This window comes from Cannabis sativa, chromosome 2 (genome assembly GCF_029168945.1).
Source record: "Cannabis sativa cultivar Pink pepper isolate KNU-18-1 chromosome 2, ASM2916894v1, whole genome shotgun sequence".
NCBI classification, from domain to species: Eukaryota; Viridiplantae; Streptophyta; class Magnoliopsida; order Rosales; family Cannabaceae; genus Cannabis; species Cannabis sativa.
Window position 1 is genome coordinate 70,839,867 of NC_083602.1, and position 25,655 is coordinate 70,865,521.

General features: G+C 38.7%; 2 protein-coding genes across 2 annotated transcripts; both read right to left on the reverse strand.

The window, feature by feature from the left end:
* Positions 1-572: 572 nt before the first annotated feature.
* LOC133029077 (uncharacterized) lies at positions 573-5,374 on the reverse strand. Its single transcript, XM_061110847.1, has 5 exons — positions 4,494-5,374; positions 4,134-4,251; positions 3,409-3,761; positions 2,777-2,875; positions 573-2,508 (listed from the first exon to the last, which is right to left on the reverse strand). Exons 1-5 carry the CDS (start codon positions 5,162-5,164, stop codon positions 1,056-1,058), a joined length of 2,694 nt encoding a protein of 897 aa, XP_060966830.1. The 5' UTR covers positions 5,165-5,374; the 3' UTR covers positions 573-1,055.
* Positions 5,375-7,033: 1,659 nt separating this feature from the next.
* Positions 7,034-17,624, reverse strand: LOC133034485 (uncharacterized). Its single transcript, XM_061109576.1, has 3 exons — positions 16,548-17,624; positions 15,893-16,512; positions 7,034-7,679 (listed from the first exon to the last, which is right to left on the reverse strand). Exons 1-3 carry the CDS (start codon positions 17,622-17,624, stop codon positions 7,034-7,036), a joined length of 2,343 nt encoding a protein of 780 aa, XP_060965559.1.
* Between the last annotated feature and the right edge of the window lie 8,031 nt (positions 17,625-25,655).

Genomic DNA, 25,655 nt, shown 5'->3' on the forward strand with positions numbered 1-25,655 from the left:
ATTTGATAATGCATATATTGTAATTTACTATATTCTTAACCAAAACTCACATAATCAAATTTGAGTGTGTTTATGTATAAACCAAATTCGTAAATTTGATAAAAAGGTTTTTTATTCCCAAACTTTACAAAAAATATAGTGTGTGAATTGGTTTACCATAACTAAAATGGAAAGCAATCAATTCCTTAGTACAACCATTTCAAATTAAAATATAAAATAAATATAATAAAGTTAAAAAATATGATTAAAAATATTTATAATATTTTAAATTTAACTTTCTTTATATAAAATATTTAAATATTTTTTTTTTATTTTAGTTTAAAGTTAAATTAATAAATTTAAAAATATAATTAAAAATATCTATAATATTTTAAGTATTTTAAATTTAAATTTAAATTTCTTTATATAAAATATCTATATAACTTTTGTTTTTAAATATATATAATAATATTATAAAATTAATAAAAAATATTCTGTTAATTAATAGGATATTCGATTAAAATTAAGGTACAAATAAAAAAGTATTGTTAAACTAAAATTCTGTTATATGTTTCTAATCCAAACACCACTGATTGGTTATCAAGTTTTTTTTTCTTCCTTCCATAACATCTCTGCTGTGTTCAGCAGAAAAATACAAGTCCAGCTGTATACATGTATATATTATAAGGGCACGTGTTTGACTGTTTCCTTCCATTAAATCTTTGCCTAATGTATGTATTAGGATACATAAAAAGAGCCCTTTTTCTTGAATGTTCAAAAGCAAGGTAATCACATTGGTCTGCCAACTTGAATGAACTCCTATATCAAAGGCTGCTGCTGCTGCTTTATTTTTTTTCAGGTCAGCTCTAACCAGGAATGCTTATTGAAGCTAATAGTATAAGACTATGGCAAAATTTGAATGGCTCAAACTCAAATAGTAGCTTTACCTCCTTGGTTCTGTAAGCACAATATGGTCATGTCACTTTTAAACTAACGGTACCTATCAATTCAATTCTATTAACTTAAACAGAAGCTATCTAGCAAAACTTTCAGCATTTCATATTGTTCAATTGAATCTATCTTTCAATAACACGCCTTTTGTTTTTAAACTCGCCACAATCTTTGTCTATGCCTCTGTCATTTACACTCTGCCTATCATCTCGCTGTCTTCCAAATCCTCCACCACCTCTACTCCCCTTAGAACTCTGCCTATCGCTGCCTCTGCCTCTACGCTCATCAAAATCTTCTCGCTGTTTTCCAAATCCACCACCTCTGCCTCTACTCCCCTTGAAATTCTGTCTATCACCCCCTCTGGTTTTACGTTCATCATAACCATCTCGCTTCTCTCCATATCCTCCGCTTCTACTTCCCTTGAAATTCTGCCGATCACCCCCCCTGTCACTCATTCTTGGTCCGTTGTTCTTCCCTCTAAATCCTTTAGGACCTTTACTGTGATACCCTTCTGATGATCCATCAAAATCATCATCGTCATCTTCGAACGAGTCCTTTCTACTATTCTTCATCTCACTGGATCTAAACTTTGTGTCTTTGGTGAAATTATAGTTGCTTTGACCTCTTGAACTTTTACCACTGCTATATGAATCAGCTTTTCCTCTGAATCTACTTCTACCACTGTGTAAATCATCATCTTCTGATTCAGATCCATAATCATCAAAGCCAGAAGTTTTTCTCCTACCAAAATCAGTAGTTTTACCTCCCCTTGATTTAGTATTATAACTTCGGTTATCATCCACATCAGAGTACAGCCCAGCCTCGTCTTCCGAACCAAAGCTGAGACCCTTGGACGGACCGATCGAACCTCTACCTCTACCTCTTGGTCTAGAATCAGCAACGTGGCTGGATTTCCACTTGGGATTAGCTGACAGCTCGTTATCAGAATCTAAATCAAGATCATCTGAATCATCAGATCCAGAGAATGATCTTCTACGGCTGAACTTACCTTTGTTGTCATAAGAAGAGGATCTTATCTGATGACGTGCGTGAATTACTTTGTTAGACTCTAGACTATCTTCTGATCCAGAGTAACCTTCAATATCAGAAAAATCATTTGAAGAAACCTTACGCACTGAACTTTTATTAGTATCTATCTCATAGTGGTCAACGTCATCTTCTTCATCATCAAAATCATCAAATCCTATACCAGGTCTACTAGTATCAGCATCAGAATATTCTCCACTACGGACCATTGGCTCTCTACTAGCTTTGTTAAAATTATCTTCAGCCCTTCCGAAATTTCCTCCCTCACCTAGGTTATCTAAGGGCGAACCTTTACCCATGACTGAAGAGTCTGCATGCTCAAAAGCAGCAACATCTGCTCCGTCTGATTCATCATCATCAAAGTCAAAATTCCATGCATTAGAAACCTCTGACCGATTAGCTGTCTTATCAAACCTCATATTAGAGCCATTCTGCCTTTCTTGCATTTTGTTCTCTAAAAATTCATCATGTGGGCGTTTGCAATCACAGTGAAAACATTCAGTATTTCTCCTATAGTTTAAGAAGTTACACCTGACAGATAACAGAATCAACAGTAAGCAAATTTGGTAATACTAAAACAGAATAATAAATTGCATGTCGGTAGAGCGACACATAAGAATCACAAAGAGGCCAAGAGCTAATGTAAATCAATAAGTAAAAATGAAAGCCAAGAGTAAACAACAGTTCATGAGCAGATTTTGGTTACCAAATCCATGTTGAAAAAATAAGAAATAAAAGGGAGAAAAAGGTAAAGAAGTGCCCTAAAAGGGAGGAAAAAAGTTTGAGAATTAAATCTTACTGAGGGCATTCCCATTCTCCTGGAAGCAGCTGTCTCTTTGGACGTTTTGCATCACATTGCAGGCATGCAGTGTTCCTCGCAAAATTCATGAAGTCACACCTGATAACAAATTCAATCATTCTTAAGAAACCGAAGAAGGCAAAACTCTGGAAATTTGGTGCTCACATAAAAACTAACAAATGAAAAAATCTTTAACCCTGTACTCTAGTCACAGTCACGAGAATCACACATCAATCATAATCAATATATTGCACTTTGGCAAAGTAATCAATTTCAGCAAAACAACAAAGTAATAAATGAAAAGAGTAAATAGTATGAAGCATATTAGGTCAATTTTAAGCAGAACATGCCAGATACCCCAGCATCACTAAGTACATTCCTAGATCTATTCCCAAGGCATTATGCTTGTTACTCATGTCCCTAGCATTGTATGTAGAGTGATGTGTTGATCCGCTAGAGAGTATTGCAGAAATAAGTAGTCAAAAAGGTTTTCAGAGGGGAAAAAGGTTTCAAGGGAAATGTTGAACAAAATAAAACACAAATGAACCCACTGCAATAGTCCAAGTCAAGTACATATCACAAAAAACCAAAGAATCGGCCATAACAAAAAATGTGTGATAAAAGAAACATACTTCGGGCACAGCCAGTCCCCTTTTTTCATCTCAATGTCATCTCGGCCGACCCGTTTTTTTGGAGGTGGAGGAGGCTGCTTTACTTTTGGTGGAGGCTTTTTAAATATCGGAGGAGGAAGATTGGGATCAATTGGTACAGAACTCAACTTGACAACCTCATGAAGCAACTTACGTACTACAGTCTTCACAGATTTCTGTTTCAGAAGAGACTGATTCACTGCTGATCCATTTGTAGGATCAAAACCATAAGCCAATAAAACACGCATTATATCAATAGTACGCGCCTCATCCTCTTTCAATGTGAGAAGATATGCTCTTTCACATGAGTTCCTCAAACTGCAGGAACTACAAACCTGGTAAATGAATGAATGTGGTCACAAAAAAATGCTGTTCAACAAGTGATTACACAGAAATGAACATGGTGCAATGAAAATTACATACAACATAAACAACAAGAAGATATTTATGCTTACATCAGTTCAGTCAATAAAAAGAACACTGTCTGACAGTATTATTTGAATTTAGGCATAGAAAAACAAATAGGAACATAAGCTAGGATCTGAGCGAACAAAATAGCAAAAAACATTTCATGGTTGCCAGAAACACATAGAAGTAGATGGAGAGCAAAAAGTGAGGGGGAGAACTAGGCAAGAAAGATAACAGTGGTTATATGAAAAGTTGAAACAAAAATCTGCATAAGCAACAAGTCATGAAGTAATACTCACATCTCCTTCATCAAAATGCACATATTTCCTCAATAGTTTTGCAGAGAAAACCACCTTCTTGTCTGCACTTGGGCAACCAAAACCCACCAAAATTTGAATATCCTGTCTCGACAACGACCTGAAATTAATTTCGTCTCAGCACCATTGATATTAGCTGGCCAGTTATTACAACAATGTCACCAGCATAAATGAGAAAAGATATTCTACTCTACAATAGCAGAAATTATTACATGTGTGTATCAGAAGAGATATAAACAAAGTAATTTCAGAACAAAAAACAAAATTGTGAAAGAAAAAATCTTAATGTAGACACAACCTATCAATTTGGAACGAACCCAGTTGAGAAATGAAGCTACAAACCTCATGATATCGAATCGATCCTTTCCGAAATTTAGGCAGGCGGTCTGAACAAGCTTAAAATTCTTAAAATCCAGGCCACCCGTATCCGTTGGAGCATCCTGCGGAGACTCGAAGCCCAATTCTTGGATCATTTTGTCCTCATCTTTTCTCCTATGATCAAAGTAGTTCTGTTGTACTAACCTGTCCATCAATTCGATCCATTCTGGCCATGGGTGCACCAGTTCCACCTCATTTTTAACTCCCAACGACCTATCAGACTGGCGCGAATCATATCCGGGAACCGGTGGCGACGCGGCTGAATATGAAACGACCAAGTCGGAACTTGTGGAATTTGAATTTGAATTTGAAATATCACCATTGATGGAAGATTCCGGCTGTTGGACCTTCTTGGATTCCCGCCAAGTGCGAATTCGCTGGAGTGTTTCGTCCTTCTCAGAACGGTCTTTCTCGATGGCGTCGATTTGGTCGAAGACAAAGCTCAATCGAGCTGAGAGTGACGACGAAGAGGAAGGGTTCGGGTCGGATGACGATGAAGGTGACGGGGTTGAAGAGAAGGGCTTTACTGTTGTGGCGGTGAAAAGGTGAAATGTAGAAGAACGTGAAATTTTAGGAGTTGGTGATGAGATGGAGAGGCGTCGGAGAATGAGGAGTGAAAATGGAGTAAATGCCATTAGAGAGTGTAAGAGACTAGGTTTGAGCTAAAACCCCCATGAAAGAGAAGCTTAAACCCTAGAGTGGGCTGACTTTCTCTGAAGAAAAAGAAATTCAAGGGCTTAAGTAAGAAAGGACTCTTTTTTTTTTATTGTTTTTTCTTTTTTAAATTAAAGCGTTTGCAATGATAAACGAAAGGAGCAGGGGTCGTTACAATAAAATATCAACTGGTATAGAGTTTTTCTCAATTACATTATTTGTCAAAACTTATTTGGCTACAAGATAGCAAGTTGAATTACACACACAAACGAGCAACCTTTAATGTTCGAACCAAATTTATATCACTTTTTGGTATACTATTGGAGCACATTTTTTATTAAATGAGCTATATTTTAGTTTTTCACCACTTATTTACACTTCTATTAGAAATGCTCTAACTGTACAAAACTAGAAATCTCCCACCTAAGAAGTTTATCGAGTAAAGCATTAATAATCACTCTCAATTATGACAAAATCATTTGACAAGACAATGGTCATCTCGAACGCATGTTTACGGGCAACAACCCAACAAAGAAATGACAAAAACAAGTCTACAAGTCACGACCCAAATAATATTTGGCCACATTTGAAATCATGATGTCCTCCCTCTCAACCGCCACATCGCAAATAATTTTGATCAATCAAGGTTGAGGAGGGGACCAGCTAGTAGCAAGGAGCTTACTAGCATCCTGTGAAAAAAGTGATTGGGCATATTCATTAAAGCAAGATAAGACAAATTAATAAGTTGAAGAATACCGTAGGTTAAGTTGTTATGGAACTTATTGTTTCATGCTTTCCAAATAGCGTCTTTAGTAAGGGTCTGTGGCCCTCGAGTCCGAAAGCTCATTTATGTTCCTAGAAGCTCTGGTACTTAAACTGACGTGGAGACTTCGTTCAAAGAGGAGTTGGTTAAGTTAGTTATTTATAACTAACTTAACAACCTCGCTTCTTGCAGCTACCGACTTCAGAATCTTGATCCTAAGGCTATAAATACCACCTTGACTTTGTCATTTGGACAACACGAGATTTAGTACTCAGCTCAGAGGAGATTGAGAGTTTGAGAGAGAAGATTGGGAGGTAGAGAGAGAGATTGGGTTTGGATCTTGTAAGAAGAATCTTTTGTGGATGAAGAAGATTTTTGGTTGTAAAGTGTGAGAGTTGTAACACTTTATGAAGAGTCAACATAGAATCTCGTCTCGATTGTTTTGTAAATATTCTTGCTCAATCAATAAAGAAGGATTACGGTAGTATTCCAAAACTGGAGTAGAGTCATAGATCACTTCGATATATCGAACTTGAACCAGTATATATCTTGGTATTATTTCTTTATTTTCTACATTTAGTGTTTTCTAGTTTTAACACTTTATTTGCCCATGTTTTATTTTCGATTATTGCTCTTGTTGTTAATGTTGTCATTGTTAACTGTTTAATTATTTAAAATTTCCATCATCTTAATTCTACACCATTAGTCTTAATTTTCTCACAAAGAGAAATGGGAGAAACTATTGGCAAGGGGAAAATTGAAAGAGAAGAAACGAGAGTGAAATATAAGCGATGACATAGGCACTAAAATTGTGTACTAACATTATAACAAATTTTTAACCAAATCAGTACCACGTAGTTTTTTTTTTTTTTTTTTTTTGAGAAAAAACTGCTATTATTAATTAGATAAGTCATTAATAACAACAGAGAAGATTGGGGAGGGAATTTCCCCCAACCAAGAAAAATCTTCATTCAATCGAAGAGCAAACTTAGCCAAAGCATGAACAGCTTCATTAGCATCTCTTTTAACATGAGATACTTTTGCTCCAGGAAAGAAGGATAAAAGATAATTAATATCATCCACTAAATCATAAAAATGAGTAAAAAAATTTAGCAGAGGACATATTGTTAACAGCATTAGCCACCAATAAGGAATCAGTTTCGATATTATGAAGGTGGAAATGATGATCAAGTGCCCATTGAAGACTGTGATAAAGTGCCACTGCTTCCATTTCTTTTGCCGAGTAACAACCTTGAAGAGGCTTTGAAAAACCAGCAATGACAGAACCCAAATGGTCTCGGATAAGTGCACCAACCCCTACAATTTTGCCCTCATGATCGTAAGTTGCATCAGTATTTAACTTGTAAAAACCAGCACCAGGAGGCTGCCACTTAGCCACGATACGATGAGCAGTGGGATGAGGATCAGAACTATTCGGAGGGCGATTATCTGTTTGGTTTAACGCAGTAACAGAGGCTTGAGCATTGTGATATTGTTCCAGGTATGTTGCTGAAAAAGAGCAAATCACATCCGCCGGTTTAGCTCTTGAACCATGAGTTTCTTTGTTACGCTCAGACCATATACACCACATAAGACAAATAATCCTCTCCAAATCTGAATCATTATGCATTGCAGCAAGGTGAGCAAAAATGTCATGACCCTTAAGATTGCCTATATTCACCATAGACACTTGAAAATTAAGCTTGTTCCACACAGCCTTAGCACGATGACATCTAAAAATAGCATGACCAACAGAATCCCAGGCACACCGGCAAAGACCACAAGCAGTAGAAGATGAAATCTTACGATGAACATGTTGGGTTTTATGCCCTAAATAAAACTCATTTCATATAATCAGATTTACTTATTAATAAAGATCAGAAATAACATTTTATGTTGCATGGTTCACATGATTTATTTCATGATTATATGTGTATATAATGTATGAATTCTTTTTAAGTCCAGAACATATGAGTTGGTTAAAGATTATAGTGTTGTCGACACGCGAATATAATCTTTATTATATGTTCAAAAGTAGATTCCCCGATTTGTCGAACACCGGATTTAGATCGACATGGTATAATCAGCGATAGGTATTCTTACACCTTGGAAAAGTGTTATGTCCTTTCCAGGACATTGGCAAAGTTTACCAGTATCGGATGCATGGAGTATGCATTGGAATGGACCGATATTGAACTTTGAATTAGATTTTGAAACTTACCGTAAACATCTATTCAATTCAATATCATAAGTTGATCCTAGATCACATGATCGAAATCCTGATATGGTTAGGCTCAATTTCAAGAGTGTTACTCGTGTTCTTTGATTTGTTAGTTAAGCCTAGTTTTGTATCAGGGTGATACGTACATTTTGGGAACACGGTAATACAATTGAGTGGGGGAGCGCTAACATAAATATGGAATCTATAGCTTTTATTTGGCAAATAGAAGTAAAGGATGATTTCCTTCGAGCTTAACCAAACGAAGATAAATGGTGGAGATCTCATTTCACTTAGGTGAAATATCATTTATACAGGGTTAAGTGTTTTAAGGATAAAATACATTGTAGGGTGTTACGGTAATTTAATCCCTGTACAGTGTAAATCATCTATATAGAGGATCATTGATCACATTAGGGTTATAACAATGGATAACTAATGACGTGTCTATATCGTGGAACATATAGAGCGTTTCTATATGACTGAGAGTGCAATTCCAAGTTCTAAGTGTGGATTCAATGAGCAATTAATAAGTTAGGGAATTTACTTGGTAAATTCGGTTCGACTTATTGGAAGCTCGGTTATATAGACCCATGGTCCCCATACTAGTTGAGGCCATACTGCTTGTAAGACTCAGTTAATTGATTTTAATTAATCAATTATAATTCTAAAAGTTAGACTATGTCTACTTTATGAATTCTCACAGTTTAAGGATGAAATCGTAAAGAAAAGGGTTTCTAGGTTTAATTATTAATTAAGAGACTTTGTATGTCTAATTAATAATTATTTTAAATGATAATATTATTTAATAATCTATTTTAGTTATTAAATAATTAGTTTTGGCATTTAAATGATTAGAATTAGAAAAATGGCATTTTTAGAGAAATAGAAATAAAATTGAGGAAACTGCAAAATCCAAGTGAGGCCCATTTCCCTCTATGGCCGAGCACTCCTTTGTGTTTCCCAATTATTATTTTTATTTTTTTAATTGCCATGTAATTGCTAATCAAAGCCTAGCTATAATAGGAAAGTGGTGGATCACACTAAATAAGGCAGTTAATTGATTACACAGTAATTAAGGAAACTGTTTATTTGGAAAGTTGTGCTCTCCCTTTTCCCTATATAAAGCAACCTTGTTCTCTTCTCTTGTGTAATGCATAAGCCACGAAATTCAAGAGAGAAAATGAGAGAAAATTTCGAAATCCTTGTGAGATGAGTAGTGCCCACACACATCAAGTGGTATCTCAATCATAGTATGGAAGACTATGGAAATTCTACATCAAAGAAGGAGAAAAGAAGATCCAGGTTCAGATCTTGGTGATACTCTGCTACAGAAAGGAATCAAGGGCTAGAGATCTGAACGGAAGGAGTCATATTTATTTTAAGGTTAAATTCCTCTCTTTTGGGCCTTGTGTGAGAGTTGGGGGCCATAGAAGTGGGTACGACATACTGAACCCAGCTCCCCCTCACATGAACTACCCCAATTGTGAAGGCCCATTTGCCTTATTTAAATAATTGTATTAGGTTAATTATATTAGTCTAACCTAATTAAAATTGAATTAGCAACATAATTAACTTTTAAAATATATGAAATTTATTTTTCATTGTAATATTTTAAAGTTAATTTTAGAAAAACACTTAGTCAATGATATATTCTAGATAGCTATTTCTAGTACTAGTTATTATTTCTAATATTAAATAGGAAAATATCATAGATTGTGAAATTAATTGTTTCCTAATTAATTTTTGTACAATCTAAGTTTATTATATTTTCCTGGTATTAAACTAGAATTAATAATTAAGTTTCCTCTTTACTTAATTATTTGTTTCTTGAATTTAATACATTTAATTAAATTGAAAATTTCAATATCTAAGTTGATTTTAAATATTGTTATTTTCATGTTATTTAATTAAAGTTGAAAATTATTTTAAGTTTGGAATCTTATTTCAGAATAACTTAAGTTTGAATAATTTTCAGAATATATTTTATTTTATTTTATTAATCATTTCCCAAAATTTCGAAATTACATTTCTTTAATGTAGAAATTTCGAATTTTATTTGAAAAATAGATTAAAGTTGAAAATTATTCATTTAATTTTGGACCAACTTAAATCATTGATTTTTTCATTTAATGATTAATTAAAATAAATGAACTAAAATATATTATAATTAGAAATTGGATTAATTAGTCTACGAAAGTCTAGATAGATATTATCTGTTTTGCTTGAAGTATTTTTCTAGTGTATTTAATTAAATAGAAAATTAATATTTAAGTTGATTTTTTAATCATGATACTTAAATATTTGAGATTTTTCTTAGATATTTAATTAAATAGGAAAATTATATTTTTTGTTGAAAATTAATTTTTATTAATTAATTTTGGGCCAACATAAAATTAGAGTAATTTTCCAGGATTTATTTTATTTTATTTTAAAGCATTTTCGAAAATGCAATATATATTTATAGAAAATTAAATTTGAGTTGTAAATTAATTCAAATTAATTTTGAAATAACTTAAATTGAATAATTTTCTAAATATTTATGGAAATTATTACTAAGATGGAAATAATTCACGTTATTCATATCCATCTAAGTATAATTTATAAATATTAAATTAAAATTTATATTTGGAATTTTTCATTCTAAATTGGAAATTTTAATTAAATAAATATATATTTAAAATAAATGGATCAAAATAAATATTAGAAGAAAATACAACCCTTCATTAAATAATGAGCTTTATTATAAGGATATTCGATCTCCATTGTTGGTTTTACATAACTATTGTTTTAGTGAGTAATCCTCCCTAATGGAGGAACGTTCATTAGCAAGTTAGCACCGTTTAATCTCGAAAGATAAGTAATCTTGTAAGTTTTTTTTATATAGTTTATGACCACCCTAATGGTGGCGACTGTATAAGACTTGCAAGAATATGAAACAATGGTGGAAGCTCATAAGATAGAATAGCCTTGACTCTCGCCTAAACGGGACAACGCGGATTCACATCTTGATCGAATAAAAGGTTGCTAGAATGTTTGACATTTTAGATGAGCTGACAACTCTGTTCAATGAATGGTAGCTTTGACTCTCGCCTAAACGGGACACTGATATCAGTTTGTTGAAAACCTTGGAAATTATTTAGGATTGTATGTTTTAGTATTTTCACTTGTCATTCCTACTTGCTATATGCTTCATAATTTCTGAATTGTGTATGAATTTGTATTGAACCATGTTATTTTCTGTTATTAAATTGTAGTTTAATTTCGAATCTTCATTGTTGGTCTAACTTGATTTGTTTTTCTAATGAGATGAATCCCTAATGGATTTTCACCATTAGACTAACATGATAATGTTAGATCTCGAAAGATAAATATTGTATATGCAACATCTAGCTGTTCATCAATTGATGACACCTCAGACTAGTGTTTTACAATATGAAACAAGAAGATTGTATAAATAAGATTACTTTGACTCTCGCTAATCGGAGCATCGTTGGATTCTTATTTAAAACGAAATTACCCTAATTCCTCTTAGCTTATTCATTTCGAATTAGCTTAAAGACATATCATTGGATGAATGGTCTATAAATCATATAAAGTCATATTTTCTCTTAAGAAATTAGATGACACATATGATTATATTCCCGGAATTCTATCTCTAAATGATATAAATCCTCAATCTTAGATATCTCCTACTTGTATAGGCAAATCATAGAGTTAGATTAGTAGTGGTGGTCCAAGAGAGAATTACTAATTATACAGTTACACTTTCACAAGTGTTTCATAACCATTTTCTTTCAATGGATTTAAACTGTATGAGTTTAGTATTCTGTGACCAGAATCCACTTGCACTATTCTAAGAACTCTTTGATGTAACTAACTTAAGTCTCAAAAGATACAACCACATATTTTATAAATCTAAGGCATTTGTATCTTGTTCATAGTGGTTTTGACAAGATCATTCTCTGCAAAGAGTTAATATGCCTATATCCACTGAAAGTAATTTCATCTCATTCACAGATGGATGTACATTCAGGGGTGGATATGAGTTTTCGTTGTATTCTTAAAACGATCACTCTAGATTTTACCTTATGCAAAAGAAATTTGAAATGTTTGAAAAATTTCATGAATTTCTAGCAATGGTAAGTGGTTAAAGATCTTGTGAACTGATAGGGGTGGAGAAAAAGATAGTAGATATGCAGTTCAAAGATCATTATTTGATTTTTGAATTATATCCAAACTTACCTCCCCAGAAATTCGAGTTGCATATTGATGATTAGTTACTAGTCGTTGCCTAAATCCTTCTATGGTAATAAAATTTCAGAATGATGTAATGGTTGTATACTTAATGTAAATCATTACTAGATTCATGGATGACCTAATCGAAATCTTAAGAAAAGCTAGATCTGCTAACCTTGGTTTGCATGTTTGTTAGCTATTCTAAGTGATTAGGGGTGGAGCATCCCATAGTCATTAGATAAGAAAGTGTTTGTTTAAACAAATACTACTTTTCTAAGAAAATGACTAACTCTGAAAGTAAAGTAGCAAATAAAGGAGATACTTTTTTCTTGATTCCATAAGTGTTCTATCATCTTATTCGTTACAAGATGATCCCACTGCCTCTGTTGTCTTAATACAACTGAAGAGGTCTATACCATTTAGTTTTCTTAGACATAGTTCACGGTACCTTGTTGTAGTGGGAGAGTTTCTAGGAACTCACCTTCTTATAACTTGGAAGATACTAGTGATTAAAATCCATTGTGAGTTTAAACAAGTAATGGATTGTCAAGATAAGAAACTAAGAAGAAAGCCAATAGAACTATGGTTTGATCCATTCACATGGAGTAACCTAAAGTTTTCTGTTACAAGGACATGAAAGGAAATTTTTGTTCATAAGTCTATTCAATGGACTTAACAAAAATTCCTATTCCTAGTATTGTAGGTTTGAGTTTGTCTAAACCTATGGCTTATGGTATACCTGGAAATTACTTACTCAAATGCAAGCATAAGATGCTGGAGCATTTTCTTTCCAATGGCAATCTATAGAAGCTTCACAACTTCTAAGCATAGATTATATTTATCTAAGGAAAAGTCTCAACTATTCCAGAAAAGATAAAGCCATGAAAGAATTCTTAAGTCAACAGTGAGAGGTCTCAGATATGCTTTAGTATGCCTTAGACCAGACACCTGCTGTTGAGTGGGAGTAATGAGTAAGTATCAGATTAATCCAGGAGAGGAACATTGGAAGACAATCAAGTAAATTTTAAGATTAAGAAGAGGAACTATATGTTAGTCAATAAGGGTGGTTTTGAAACTCTTAGACTACACCACATCAGATTTTGAGACTTGCCTGTGTGCTAGAAAGTCTGCTGATGAGATGGTGATTACTTTGGGGGTGGAGTAGCGATTTTGGAGAAGTGTAAAAACCTATCTGAAATCTCTTGGTCTACCAGAAAGAGACTGAATGTTAAAAGTTGCAGGAAAGATACTTTTTCAGTCTAAGGAAAGTTCTATACATTTGTGGCAGTGTTCCAACTTGCCTTAACTACTTGGGTTACTTCCTGTATAACAAAAGAGTAGTTGCCCAAAAGTATAGAATCCAGTATCCCAAAAGAGTAAACATATAGAGAGAAATTTCACATTATCAAGGATTTTGTGATTAAGGAAGAGTAATGGTGGAGAAGAGGTTGTGTTTAATTCAACCTGTCATATCCCATTACGAGGAGTTTACTACTATTACACTTGATTGGTATATCAAGGTGTTAATGATTATTTGAAATGCACTTTTTGTTTTATATTAGTGCAAGTGGGAGTTTGTTGGGTTTTATGCCCTAAATAAAACTCATTTCATATAATCAGATTTACTTATTAATAAAGATCAGAAATAACATTTTATGTTGCATGGTTCACATGATTTATTTCATGATTATATGTGTATATAATGTATGAATTCTTTTTAAGTCCAGAACATATGAGTTGGTTAAAGATTATAGTGTTGTCAGCACAGTGGAATATAATCTTTATTATATGTTCAAAAGTAGATTCCCTGATTTGTCAGAACACTGGATTTAGACTGACATGGTATAATAACCGATAGGTATTCTTACACCTTGGAAAAGTGTTATGTCCTTTCCAGGACATTGGCAAAGTTTACCAGTATCGGATGCATGGAGTATGCATTGGAATGGACCGATATTGAACTTTGAATTAGATTTTGAAACTTACCGTAAACATCTATTCAATTCAATATCATAAGTTGATCCTAGATCACATGATCGAAATCCTGATATGGTTAGGCTCAATTTCAAGAGTGTTACTCGTGTTCTTTGATTTGTTAGTTAAGCCTAGTTTTGTATCAGGGTGATACGTACATTTTGGGAACACGGTAATACAATTGAGTGGGGGAGCGCTAACATAAATATGGAATCTATAGCTTTTATTTGGCAAATAGAAGTAAAGGATGATTTCCTTCGAGCTTAACCAAACGAAGATAAATGGTGGAGATCTCATTTCACTTAGGTGAAATATCATTTATACAGGGTTAAGTGTTTTAAGGATAAAATACATTGTAGGGTGTTACGGTAATTTAATCCTGTACAGTGTAAATCATCTATATAGAGGATCATTGATCACATTAGGGTTATAACAATGGATAACTAATGACGTGTCTATATCGTGGAACATATAGAGCGTTTCTATATGACTGAGAGTGCAATTCCAAGTTCTAAGTGTGGATTCAATGAGCAATTAATAAGTTAGGGAATTTACTTGGTAAATTCGGTTCGACTTATTGGAAGCTCGGTTATATAGACCCATGGTCCCCATACTAGTTGAGGCCATACTGCTTGTAAGACTCAGTTAATTGATTTTAATTAATCAATTATAATTCTAAAAGTTAGACTATGTCTACTTTATGAATTCTCACAGTTTAAGGATGAAATCGTAAAGAAAAGGGTTTCTAGGTTTAATTATTAATTAAGAGACTTTGTATGTCTAATTAATAATTATTTTAAATGATAATATTATTTAATAATCTATTTTAGTTATTAAATAATTAGTTTTGGCATTTAAATGATTAGAATTAGAAAAATGGCATTTTTAGAGAAATAGAAATAAAATTGAGGAAACTGCAAAATCCAAGTGAGGCCCATTTCCCTCTATGGCCGAGCACTCCTTTGTGTTTCCCAATTATTATTTTTATTTTTTTAATTGCCATGTAATTGCTAATCAAAGCCTAGCTATAATAGGAAAGTGGTGGATCACACTAAATAAGGCAGTTAATTGATTACACAGTAATTAAGGAAACTGTTTATTTGGAAAGTTGTGCTCTCCCTTTTCCCTATATAAAGCAACCTTGTTCTCTTCTCTTGTGTAATGCATAAGCCACGAAATTCAAGAGAGAAAATGAGAGAAAATTTCGAAATCCTTGTGAGATGAGTAGTGCCCACACACATCAAGTGGTATCTCAATCATAGTATGGAAGACTATGGAAATTCTACATCAAAGAAGGAGAAAAGAAGATCCAGGTTCAAATCTTGGTGATGCTCTGCTACAGAAAGGAATCAAGGGCTAGAGATCTGAACGGAAGGAGTCATATTATTCCGCTGCATCCACTGTAAGGTTTTCTAACTTTATATGTGTTTATTTTCATTGTTTTAGAATTCATATTAGGTTGTTAATGCAACATACTTGTTAGTAAATCTAGATCCTGGTAAAATAATTTCCAACAGAACAAGATTCACAGCAGTGGGAAGAGCATCATTAATAAATCGCCAAGCAAAAATTTTAACCTTTTTAGGCAAACTGAGGGACCAAAATCTATTCCACCATTGACGATTTGATGATGAGGGTGAGTGTGAATCCAAAGTTTCCAAACTTGCTGCAAGATGATAGCCCGATTTCACACTGTAAACCCCTGTATAAGAGTGATGCCAAATGAGCAGATCCTCGCGAGGAAGGCTACTAAGAGGGATGGATAGAATTCTTTCAATATCAATAGCACCAAAATGGTTTTCCAATATCCTAGTATCCCATTTCCTATCTGCAGAAATATAATGGGAAACTGTGAATATAGGGTCCCCACTATAAGTGTATGGAGTGAACGTAGTATTCCCCGGAAGCCAAGGATCAGAACCACATCTAACCATGTTACCCAAACCAATTTTCCAACGCAGCCCCTTGTTCAGCAATTCCTTACCATCACAAATACTTTGCCAAGTAAGAGAAGGCAGAGTACCTTTAGCAGCCGAAAGAAAGTCACCATTCTTGAAGTATCTTGCTTTGAGAACTCTAGCTAAGAGCGTAGAAGGGTTCTCGAAGATCCTCCAGGCTCGTTTTGCTAAAAGAGCCTGATTAAAATGAATAAAAGACCAGAAGCCCATACCTTCCAATGAATTTTAGAGTTATTAGCACTTGATCCCCACCAAAAATTGGCCATCATAGACTCAAGTTGATTGCAGAATTTTTTCGGGAGACTAAAGCAGCTCATAGCATAAGTGGGAATGGACTGCACAACAGCTTTTAAAAGCACTTCCCTACCGCCAATAGAAAAAAGCTTCACATGCCATTGATTCATTAACTTCCAAATACGATCTTTTATACCACTAAATAACTCCTTTTTATCCTTTCCAGCATATGAAGGTAATCCAAGATATTTCTCATGCAGCTCACAGATAGGCATACCCAAAACATGATGAAATTGATCTTTATTGACAGAAGTGACATTGGGTGAAAAGGACATAACAGTCTTATCTGTGTTGAGAAGTTGACCAGACGCTCTATGGTAGTAATCAAGAACATGTTGAATCGCATGACAAGAAGCATAAGTTGCTTGGCAAAACAGCAAGCTATCATCCGCAAATAAGAGATGCGAAACAGAAGGAGCCCCTCTAGCAATGGATAAACCTTTAAGATTACCAAGAGATTCTTCATTTTTCAACAAAGCAGAAAGTCCTTCAGAGCAAATAAGGAACAAGTATGGTGAAATGGGATCTCCTTGGCGAAGACCTCGCTTAGGAACAACCGAACCTTTAATAGCCCCATTAATATTGAAAGTAAGAGTTGCTGAAGAAACACATTTCATAACCAGAGTAACCCATTTGGAATCAAAACCCATCTTAGTCATGACTGCTTGAAGAAAAAACCATTCCACACGATCAAAAGCCTTACTCATATCCAATTTCAAAGCTGCATAACCCATTCGGCCTCTCTTTTTATTTTTAAGGCTGTGTACCAACTCAAAAGCAAGAAGTACATTATTTGTAATAAGCCGGTTTGGGAGAAATGCACTTTGATTTTGGGAAATCACAGATGGAAGAGTTTCTTTAAACCTTACAGCAATGGCCTTTGAGACAAGCTTATATAACACTGAGCACAAGCTAATGGGGCGAAAATCTCTTACAAGTTGAGGTTGATCGATCTTCGGAATGAGGGTGATCAAAGCTGAGTTGATAACATCCATATCTTGACCATCATTTAAAATACCCAGAATACTTTGAGTAACTAAAGGACCCACGATATCTTAATGTCGTTGGAAGAACATGGCAGACATGCCATCCATCCCAGGAGACTTATCAGGAGCCATGGAAGCAAGGGCATCTTCAATATCCTGGGCAGTGAAAGGTTTTAGTAAAAAGGAGTTTTGTTCAGAGGTAATGGCTGTGTCAATCGTGGAAAGAACATGGTGTAAGGCATCATCATCAATTCCATTAGAAGTGAACAAGTTAGAGAAGTAATGGACTATTTCATCAGCTATTTCTTCTTCAGTTTGCACAATCCCACCGTTGCTTGACTGCAACTTCTTAATTTTATTACAAGCATGCCGAGATTTAGCCCTTGAGTGAAAAAATTTTGTATTAGAATCACCGCTTTGAAGCCAATCGACCCTTGCACGTTGATGCCAATAGAGTTCTTCTTTTTCTAGCAAATCGTCTAAAATTCTGTCAGCATCTTCTATTCATTGTAAATGATCTGAAGAATTATCCCTACTGTTATGAAGATGAGCCGAAGCTTTGTGAGCCTCAGCAATATCACGTCTCATGCTACCATATTTAGAAGAATGCCAACTTTGAAGAGCATTAGAACAAGCTGCAATATTTTGTAGTAGACCCGTAGCAGATGGATTATTTGGAATGTCAAGCCAATTAGCTTGAATGATGTTTCTGCAATCAGTATCTGTTGACCGAGGTTTTCGGCAACTATTAAAATATGATTATAATAAAGAGCTGTAAGAAAGTGAGATGACGATTTTTTACGTGGTTGGGGCGTTAATGAGCCTTAGTCCACGAGCCTCTGTTATTAATGGATGTATTTAATACAGATTCTACACTTGAGAGAATGTTTTTCTCTTAAATACAGAGAATGTTCTTGGTGAGTATTTTCTCTTCTTGCTCTTTTGCAAACCAAGATTCTCGACCCCATTAAATGAGCTTTGAGGGGGTATTTATAGTGTTTTGGTGGGGTAATCCCTAGAATTGTTCTTACACATGTGTCTGTAAGTATCCATAAAGTTGGGCATTTCCGATGAATATACCATGGGTGATGCATGGTCAAATCCCTAGGTGCTGTAGGGCTTTTATGAAGAATGTCCTTTTTGCCTTGTGATTGACGTGACTCTTCGCAGAGTAGCCGTCGCTAGACTTAAATGATCATTACTGTAGCGCTGCTGTTTGGGGGTTGTGCCGTCAGACTTTATTGCGTGTTACAGTCCCAACACGCTTCCTCCCATGCAGCATTAAATGCGACTTGATTGCTCGGGAGAGACCTGACATATCCCGGAGAGCCTTCACGCTATACTAGCTTCCTGGAGTACCTTGTACTCCGGGTGCCTCCTCCGGGACCCATGCTAACAGCGCTTCCTGGTGGCGCACAAAGACTTAGCAAATCTTTTCAAGTTATCTGATCCACGTGTCCCCTCTCGACTGGTCCACGTATTTTGGGCGAATTCTGGAGCAACATTTACCCCCCAAGCCTTGTTTACTTAGTAAAAATAAACCAAGGCTTGTTCAAGTGTCTCCGGTTGACTCCTCGTTTCCCTAGCTCAAGCCTCGAGCGCGTGGGGGCAAATTAAATGATGTCATTTAATGCAGCGATTTGCTTTTTGCAGGAATGTCTCCAGCCGCCTCCTCGGTCTTCTGATACGAACTTGGGGCGCGTGGAGGTGCGTCTGATAATGGCATTAAATGCAGCGATTTGCTTTTGCAGAGGTCGATTCGTTTCACGCCCCATGATTGATGCGGCGCCTTAATGGTGTCAGACGGATACTCAAACGTTTCCACCGCCTTAATGGTAGATTGATCTGATCCGTTGGTTTTCGGGAATTCGAATCGTGCGTTTCCCCCACCGTGCGATTGGTAGGTGATGACGCCTGTTCCTCATGCGTTTTTGCCTATAAAAGCCACCACCTTTCCTTCATTTCGGTTACTTTCCATTCCTTGCCATTTCTGCTCGAATTTCCCAGAGAGAAAATTCCCCAAAGTGGCACGAACTGTCTTAACACTTCGGCACTTCATTCAGTTTTCCAGTGTTTGACTTCGCCAGCTCTCCTCAACTTTCACTCAACCACATTCAGTACCCCCAGTTCAACGATCTACTGTAAGTTTCTTGCATCCTTAGATAATAACATGCTTATATTTACTTCGTTCGTTTTCTGGGTTCGTACTTAGAGGCTTCTGGGTGTGTGAGTGTTTAAGTTCTTCGAGTTCTGCTTTATGTTTACTGCGTTAGTTGTAGAATCGCCATTATCATGCCCCTGTTGTAGTTATACAGCTTTGTTTGAAGAGGGCCATGTGTTCTTCGTTTAACAGTTGCTTAAGGCATAAGATGGCTTTTCTCTTTTTTTCTTTTTGCAAAACCACTTTCTGCGATTTCACTGCACCCGACACTTGTTCAGGGAGTCTCTCCAGAGTTTCCCATGTGACACGTGTCCGGAGGGGGCCTCTTTCCAGCGGTTAGGGGACCCCCACTCCCTTTTTCTTGATTTAGGGTTTGGTATGGGACCTAACTGCTAGACTTTTCTTTTTCCCTTTTTGTTTTTCTCAGAACACAAAATGTCTGCTTCTGGCTCAAAATCTTCGAAGAAGAAAGGGAAAAGTATGGCCACGCTGGAGGAGGTTTCTCTGGGACCCGTTGCCCAGGAGGGGTATAAATCTCGCGCAACCGGTTGGGAAGCGGCCGAGCTTCGATCAACCCTGACTTGTCCTCACCAGCTGGAGAACATTATTAATGTGGCTGGGATCAAACCCTCCACCTCAGGGACCTTCCACCGGCCTCCTCGTGACTCGGAGACGCCTAATCATAACTATGACGGCTTCGGGGCTTGGAGTCAGACCCATTTGATGACCGGTGCCATGCTCCCGCTCCAAGATTACTTTGTTAATTTTCTTGTATTTGTCGGCCTTGCGCCATACCAACTTATTCCTCAAGCTTACCGCCTGCTCTCAGGCTTATTTATTTTTTACACCGCCCGTGGCTGGGGGTCTCCCAGCCCGGCGGAAATTTTATATTTTTATGAACTTGTATCCGTCCCCAAGAAAGGGGACAAACTTAAGGATGGTTTTTATGGGTTCCGGATCCACCCTGCTAACGAGGGGGTGGTTCCGTATAATAGGCAGACTCACGTTAAGGAGTACCGCCACCGCTTTTTCTTTTCTTCCGGGTTCAGGGCCGTGGACCACCCGGAACTTCTCACGGAGTGGGTGCGGATCCCACCTTACCAGCGGACGCTTCCCACTCAGGCTTTCCTTCGAAGGGCCCAAGCCTTCGCCTCCTACGACCACGCCGATCTTGATGTCGGGGGCCTGGTTACCACGGAGAATTGCAGAAAGGCCAAACTTATCCTTTCTCATCAATCCGTGGATGACTCCAACCTCTCACGGGTCATTTGCCCCAATGTGAGGGCGCCGGTTGCGGAGAAGGCCTTCCGGGACGAGCTCATTGCCACGGCAGAGAAGAAGTATCAAGATTATCTCTACCGGAAGGCCCAAGAGAAAGCGTACTCTAAGGCCCAGGCTGCCTCGGGGAGAGGACTTCGCGTGGGGAGTCCGGTGGAGCGAAGGAGCCAAGCCATTGCTGGGAAGTCCGAAGCTAAATTTTTTGACAAGATACTTCAAGAAGAGATTGGGGATCGTTCTGCCAGGCGGCCCCTTCGTATTGAAGAATCTTCCGAGAAGCAAACTTCCCGGCCACAGCCTTCGGCCCCCGAACCAAACTCGGGTGCTCCCGGTGCTAGCACCTCCGGTGCCGGCGGTAAGTCTCCCTTGATAATTCGCTATGTTCCTTCCGTTGATGAATACACCAGTCATAGGCCCGTAGGGTTCGACGAGCGTCTTCTTAGATTTAAGATGCCGTTGACCCGGTGGGGGGATCATTTGAAGGAGTTTTACTTTTCGGGCTTAGGAGATTACCTAGGTCGGTCCCGGATGGGCTCCGGCCCTCCGGAACCTATTCCCTTAGGTCCATCAGCTTACATAACGTCCAGCTGGTTTCGGCCCTCGGACAGTTATCTCGGAAATGACGCCGCCAGCGTTAAAGTACAGGACTTTGCTGGGGCCGAATTAGGAAGTTCGGGTAGGAATAGCTTATTTGCTGTATCTTGTATAAGCGGTTCCTTGCGGACTTCTAACACTTGCTTATTTTTTTGAAACAGATATCTCCATGGACGCCATCCCGGGAACAAATTGCCGGGTTCATACTCCCGTGGCTCCTCCGGCCTTCACCTCTTCTCCCCCAGCCCCTTCCTTGAAGGTTTCTTCCAGCACTCCCCCCGACACTATTGACTTAGTGGATGACGAGGAGGTGCTTCCGGGAGAAGGCCAAGGGAAAGGATGGGACTTCTCGGAGGAAGCCGTTGAGGGTGCAGGAGAGCCTCAAGCCCTTCCGGAGGTAGCAGAGGAGGACGAGGAGGAGCCTGAAGTGGCTCTGATTCGCAAGCGTAAGGGCAAGATGGTTGCTCAGGATGAGCCGAAGAGGCCTCGGAGAGCCAACACTCCTGCCCATGGCCTAGACGGCGGGGTCTCCCCGATGGAGGAAAATCCTGCTCCTCCCCACATCGAGCTTACCCCGATTCCGGGGGACGAGGTGAGGCAGGAGCTTCGCATAGCCAAACACAACTATGCTATGGATGAGTACTCCCGGGGGTATGCCGAAGTGGAGGCCCTTAGGAGGATTCTGCGAGCTGAGGTTGAGGCGAGCATCCACCACCCGGAATACCAGGATCCGTGGAACCTTAATCTGGACCCCTTAACGGACTGGTTCCGTCCCCTCCTAGGGCCTACCTTGGCTCCCTTTGCCGCGGAGATGACCGGCGAGTTCGCTTCTCAGCTTACACGCTGCGCGCCCAAGCGGTTTGCCACTTGTGCTTCCCTGAACTCCATCTTCCAGGTCCAGGACCTCAGCCATTCTCTCACGGTGGTAAGTACTTTGCAATTTTTGCGTTTCCTTTTTGTTGTTTGTATTTTGTTTTCTTCCTTTGAGAAATTTTTCCTTATACTTCGTTACGGTTCAGCTTGCTGCTGAGGCTGGCCGCCTCTCCAGGAACATCATAAACCATGGCTTCACTCTGTCCGATTTTGGGGACATGAATGACGTCAGGAAGGTCCTCCAGGACCTCACAGCGGAGAGGCAGATCTACCAGGAGGCTGCCGAGCGCCAGGAGGCAGCGGCCAAGGCCAAGGAAGAGGAGGCCAAACGGAGGGAGGCTCAGGCGGAGGCCATGATCCGGGACGAGGCTCAGCGGAGAGACAGGATGGAGGCCCAGCATCAGGAGGAAATAAGGGCTCAAACCGAGGTTGCTGAGAAGGCCAGGCGAGACCTCCGGGAGGCCAGGGAGGCTTTGGATGAAATGGTCGCCAAGGTGAGATCTTTAGAAGAGACTCACCAATCGGACATTGAATCCAAGGCCGCTCTAGCTGCGGAGTTGAAGGAGCTTAGGGACTTCAAAGAACAATCCACCAGGAAGGCCAAGAGGGCCGAGCTCCTTTCTCCTGTTTCCTGCGCCCGGTGCCCGAAGCGCTTTGATGATGGTGTCTATATGGCTTGGGCCACCAATGACCAGAGTATCAAGCTTACTTTTTATCCCAAACCCGAGGAGATGATTGCCAGATTTCGGGAAAAGAAGAAGAAGCTTGATGCTGCGCTTGAGGCACGGATTGGACCTCGTCTTCCTCCGCGGGCTGACTGAGCTGCCGTATTATTGACCCAGATTCTACCCGTTTCTTTTATAACTCCTTTTTTTTTTTTTGCTTGTAAATATTTGCTGCTACCTTAGAACAATTTACATATAGGCGGCAGCTTTCGTTTGAAGGGGAGACAATTATATTTTAAGGCCTGTCCCCGGGCCATTTATATGTATATAACCTGTCCTTTGGCTCAGGGTTTTTACACTTATGCTTTTTATTTTTGTGCATACTTTTTGACCTGCCCTTTGGGTCAGGATATTTTACTTAGTTTGTTTTTGTTTGTCCGTGCGGTATACCCTAGTACCCCCCTGAGTGGCATAGAAACTTTGTTTTTAAGGCACTCAATTTTATTTAATATAGAGGAGGTATACATTTGGACGGTACAAACCCTTTGAACAAAATCTAAGTTAAATTCGCTACTGGTAATATTTTCTGAGGTGATCGGCATTCCAGGCTCTTGGGACGGTGGTTCCGTCCATTCTTTTTAGTTTGTAAGTGCCAGAACCGATTTCGTCCTCGATTTCATATGGTCCTTCCCAATTTGGTCCAAGTACCCCCACTCCGGGTTCTTGGGTGGCTGGAAAAACCCTTCTTAGGACCATATCCCCAATAGCGAATTTTCTGTTTTTAACCTTGGAGTTAAAATACTTGGTCACCTTCTTTTGATAAGCAGCCATCCGTATTTGAGACTCATCCCGGAGTTCTTCGACTTGATCCAAAGCCTCTTGGAGCAAGGCTCGATTGGTGGCCGATCATAAGTCGTCCTCCCGTGGGATGGGAATAATGTTTCCACCGGACCATTGCTTCACAACCGTACGCCATTGAGAACGGCGAGTGACCGGTTGTGGTTCCGGGGGTCGTCCGTAGGCCCACAATACCCTTGGCAATTCTTCGTGCCGCTATTTTTACAGGCCAGTAGCTTCTTTTTCAAGGTGACCTTTAGGATTTTATTGACTGCTTCCGCCTGGCCGTTTGTTTGAGGTCGGGCTACCGCGGAGAAGCTTTTTATCACTCCGTGTCGGTTGCAGAAGTCAGTAAATTCCTCGCAATCAAATTGCTTTCCATTGTCTGAGACTATTTTGTGAGGCAAGCCGTATCGACACACTATGTTTTTGATAACAAAGTCCAATGCCTTCTTAGCAGTTATTGTCTTCATAGGCTCGGCCTTCGTCCACTTGGTGAAGTAGTCCACCGCTACTATTGCATACTTTACCCCTCCTTTTCCCGTAGGTAGAGACCCGATGAGATCTATTCCCCGTACCGCGAAGGGCCGTGGGCCGGTCATCAAAGTGATCTCATTTGGAGGAGCTCTCGGTATGTTCGCGTACCTTTGGCACGAGTCACACTTTTGGACATAGTCTATACAATCTTTTTTCATTGTTGGCCAGAAGTACCCTTGCCTCAATATTTTCTTTGAGAGGCTGGGTCCTCCCGTATGATCTCCACAGAACCCTTCATGGACCTCTAGCATGATTTGTCTAGCTTCAGGGTCCGATACACACCTTAAATAAGGCATGCTGAGTCCTCTCCGGTAGAGAATGTGGTCCATCATTACATAACGATGAGCTTGATACTGAATCTTTCGAGACAGGCCCTCTCGGGGCAACTCACCCGTGGTTATGTACTTTATGATGGGGACCATCCACCGGGTTCTTGCCCAACCGTTTGTGTGGTCTCTTTTATTTTGATGCTTGGCTCTGCCAAGCGTTCCACTGGTACTACCCCCAGCTCTTCGATTTCGCTGTCCGAGGCTAACTTAGCCAGACAGTCCGCATGAGCATTCTTCTCTCGGGGGATTCTTTCTACTTTGTAATCTGTGAACTCGTGGAGCAGTTCTCGGACTATGGCTACGTACGCGGCCATCCGTTCGCCGCGAGTTTGGTATTCTCCGGAAACTTGGTTTACGACCAGTTGAGAATCACTGTAGACTTCCACTCTCTTGGCTCCTACAGCTTTAGCCAATTTTAGCCCTGCTATCAGGGCCTCATATTCGGCTTCGTTATTCGAAGCTGTGAAGTTGAATCGGAGTGCCGCCTGGAGCCGCAATCCAGTAGGTGATATCATAGCCACTCCGGCTCCTGAGCCGTTCTCATTAGAAGCTCCGTCCACAAATACTCTCCAAGTGGGGATTGGTGGTTCCGGTGTATTGGCTGTTGCCTCGGCTTCATTGCATTCAGTGATGAAGTCTGCCAAGGCTTGGCCTTTTATGGAAATCCGGGGCACATAATGTAAGTCGAACTGACTCAGCTCCATCGCCCACTTGAGGAGTCTTCCGGATGCTTCGGGCTTCTGGAGAACCTGCCGGAGCGGATGAT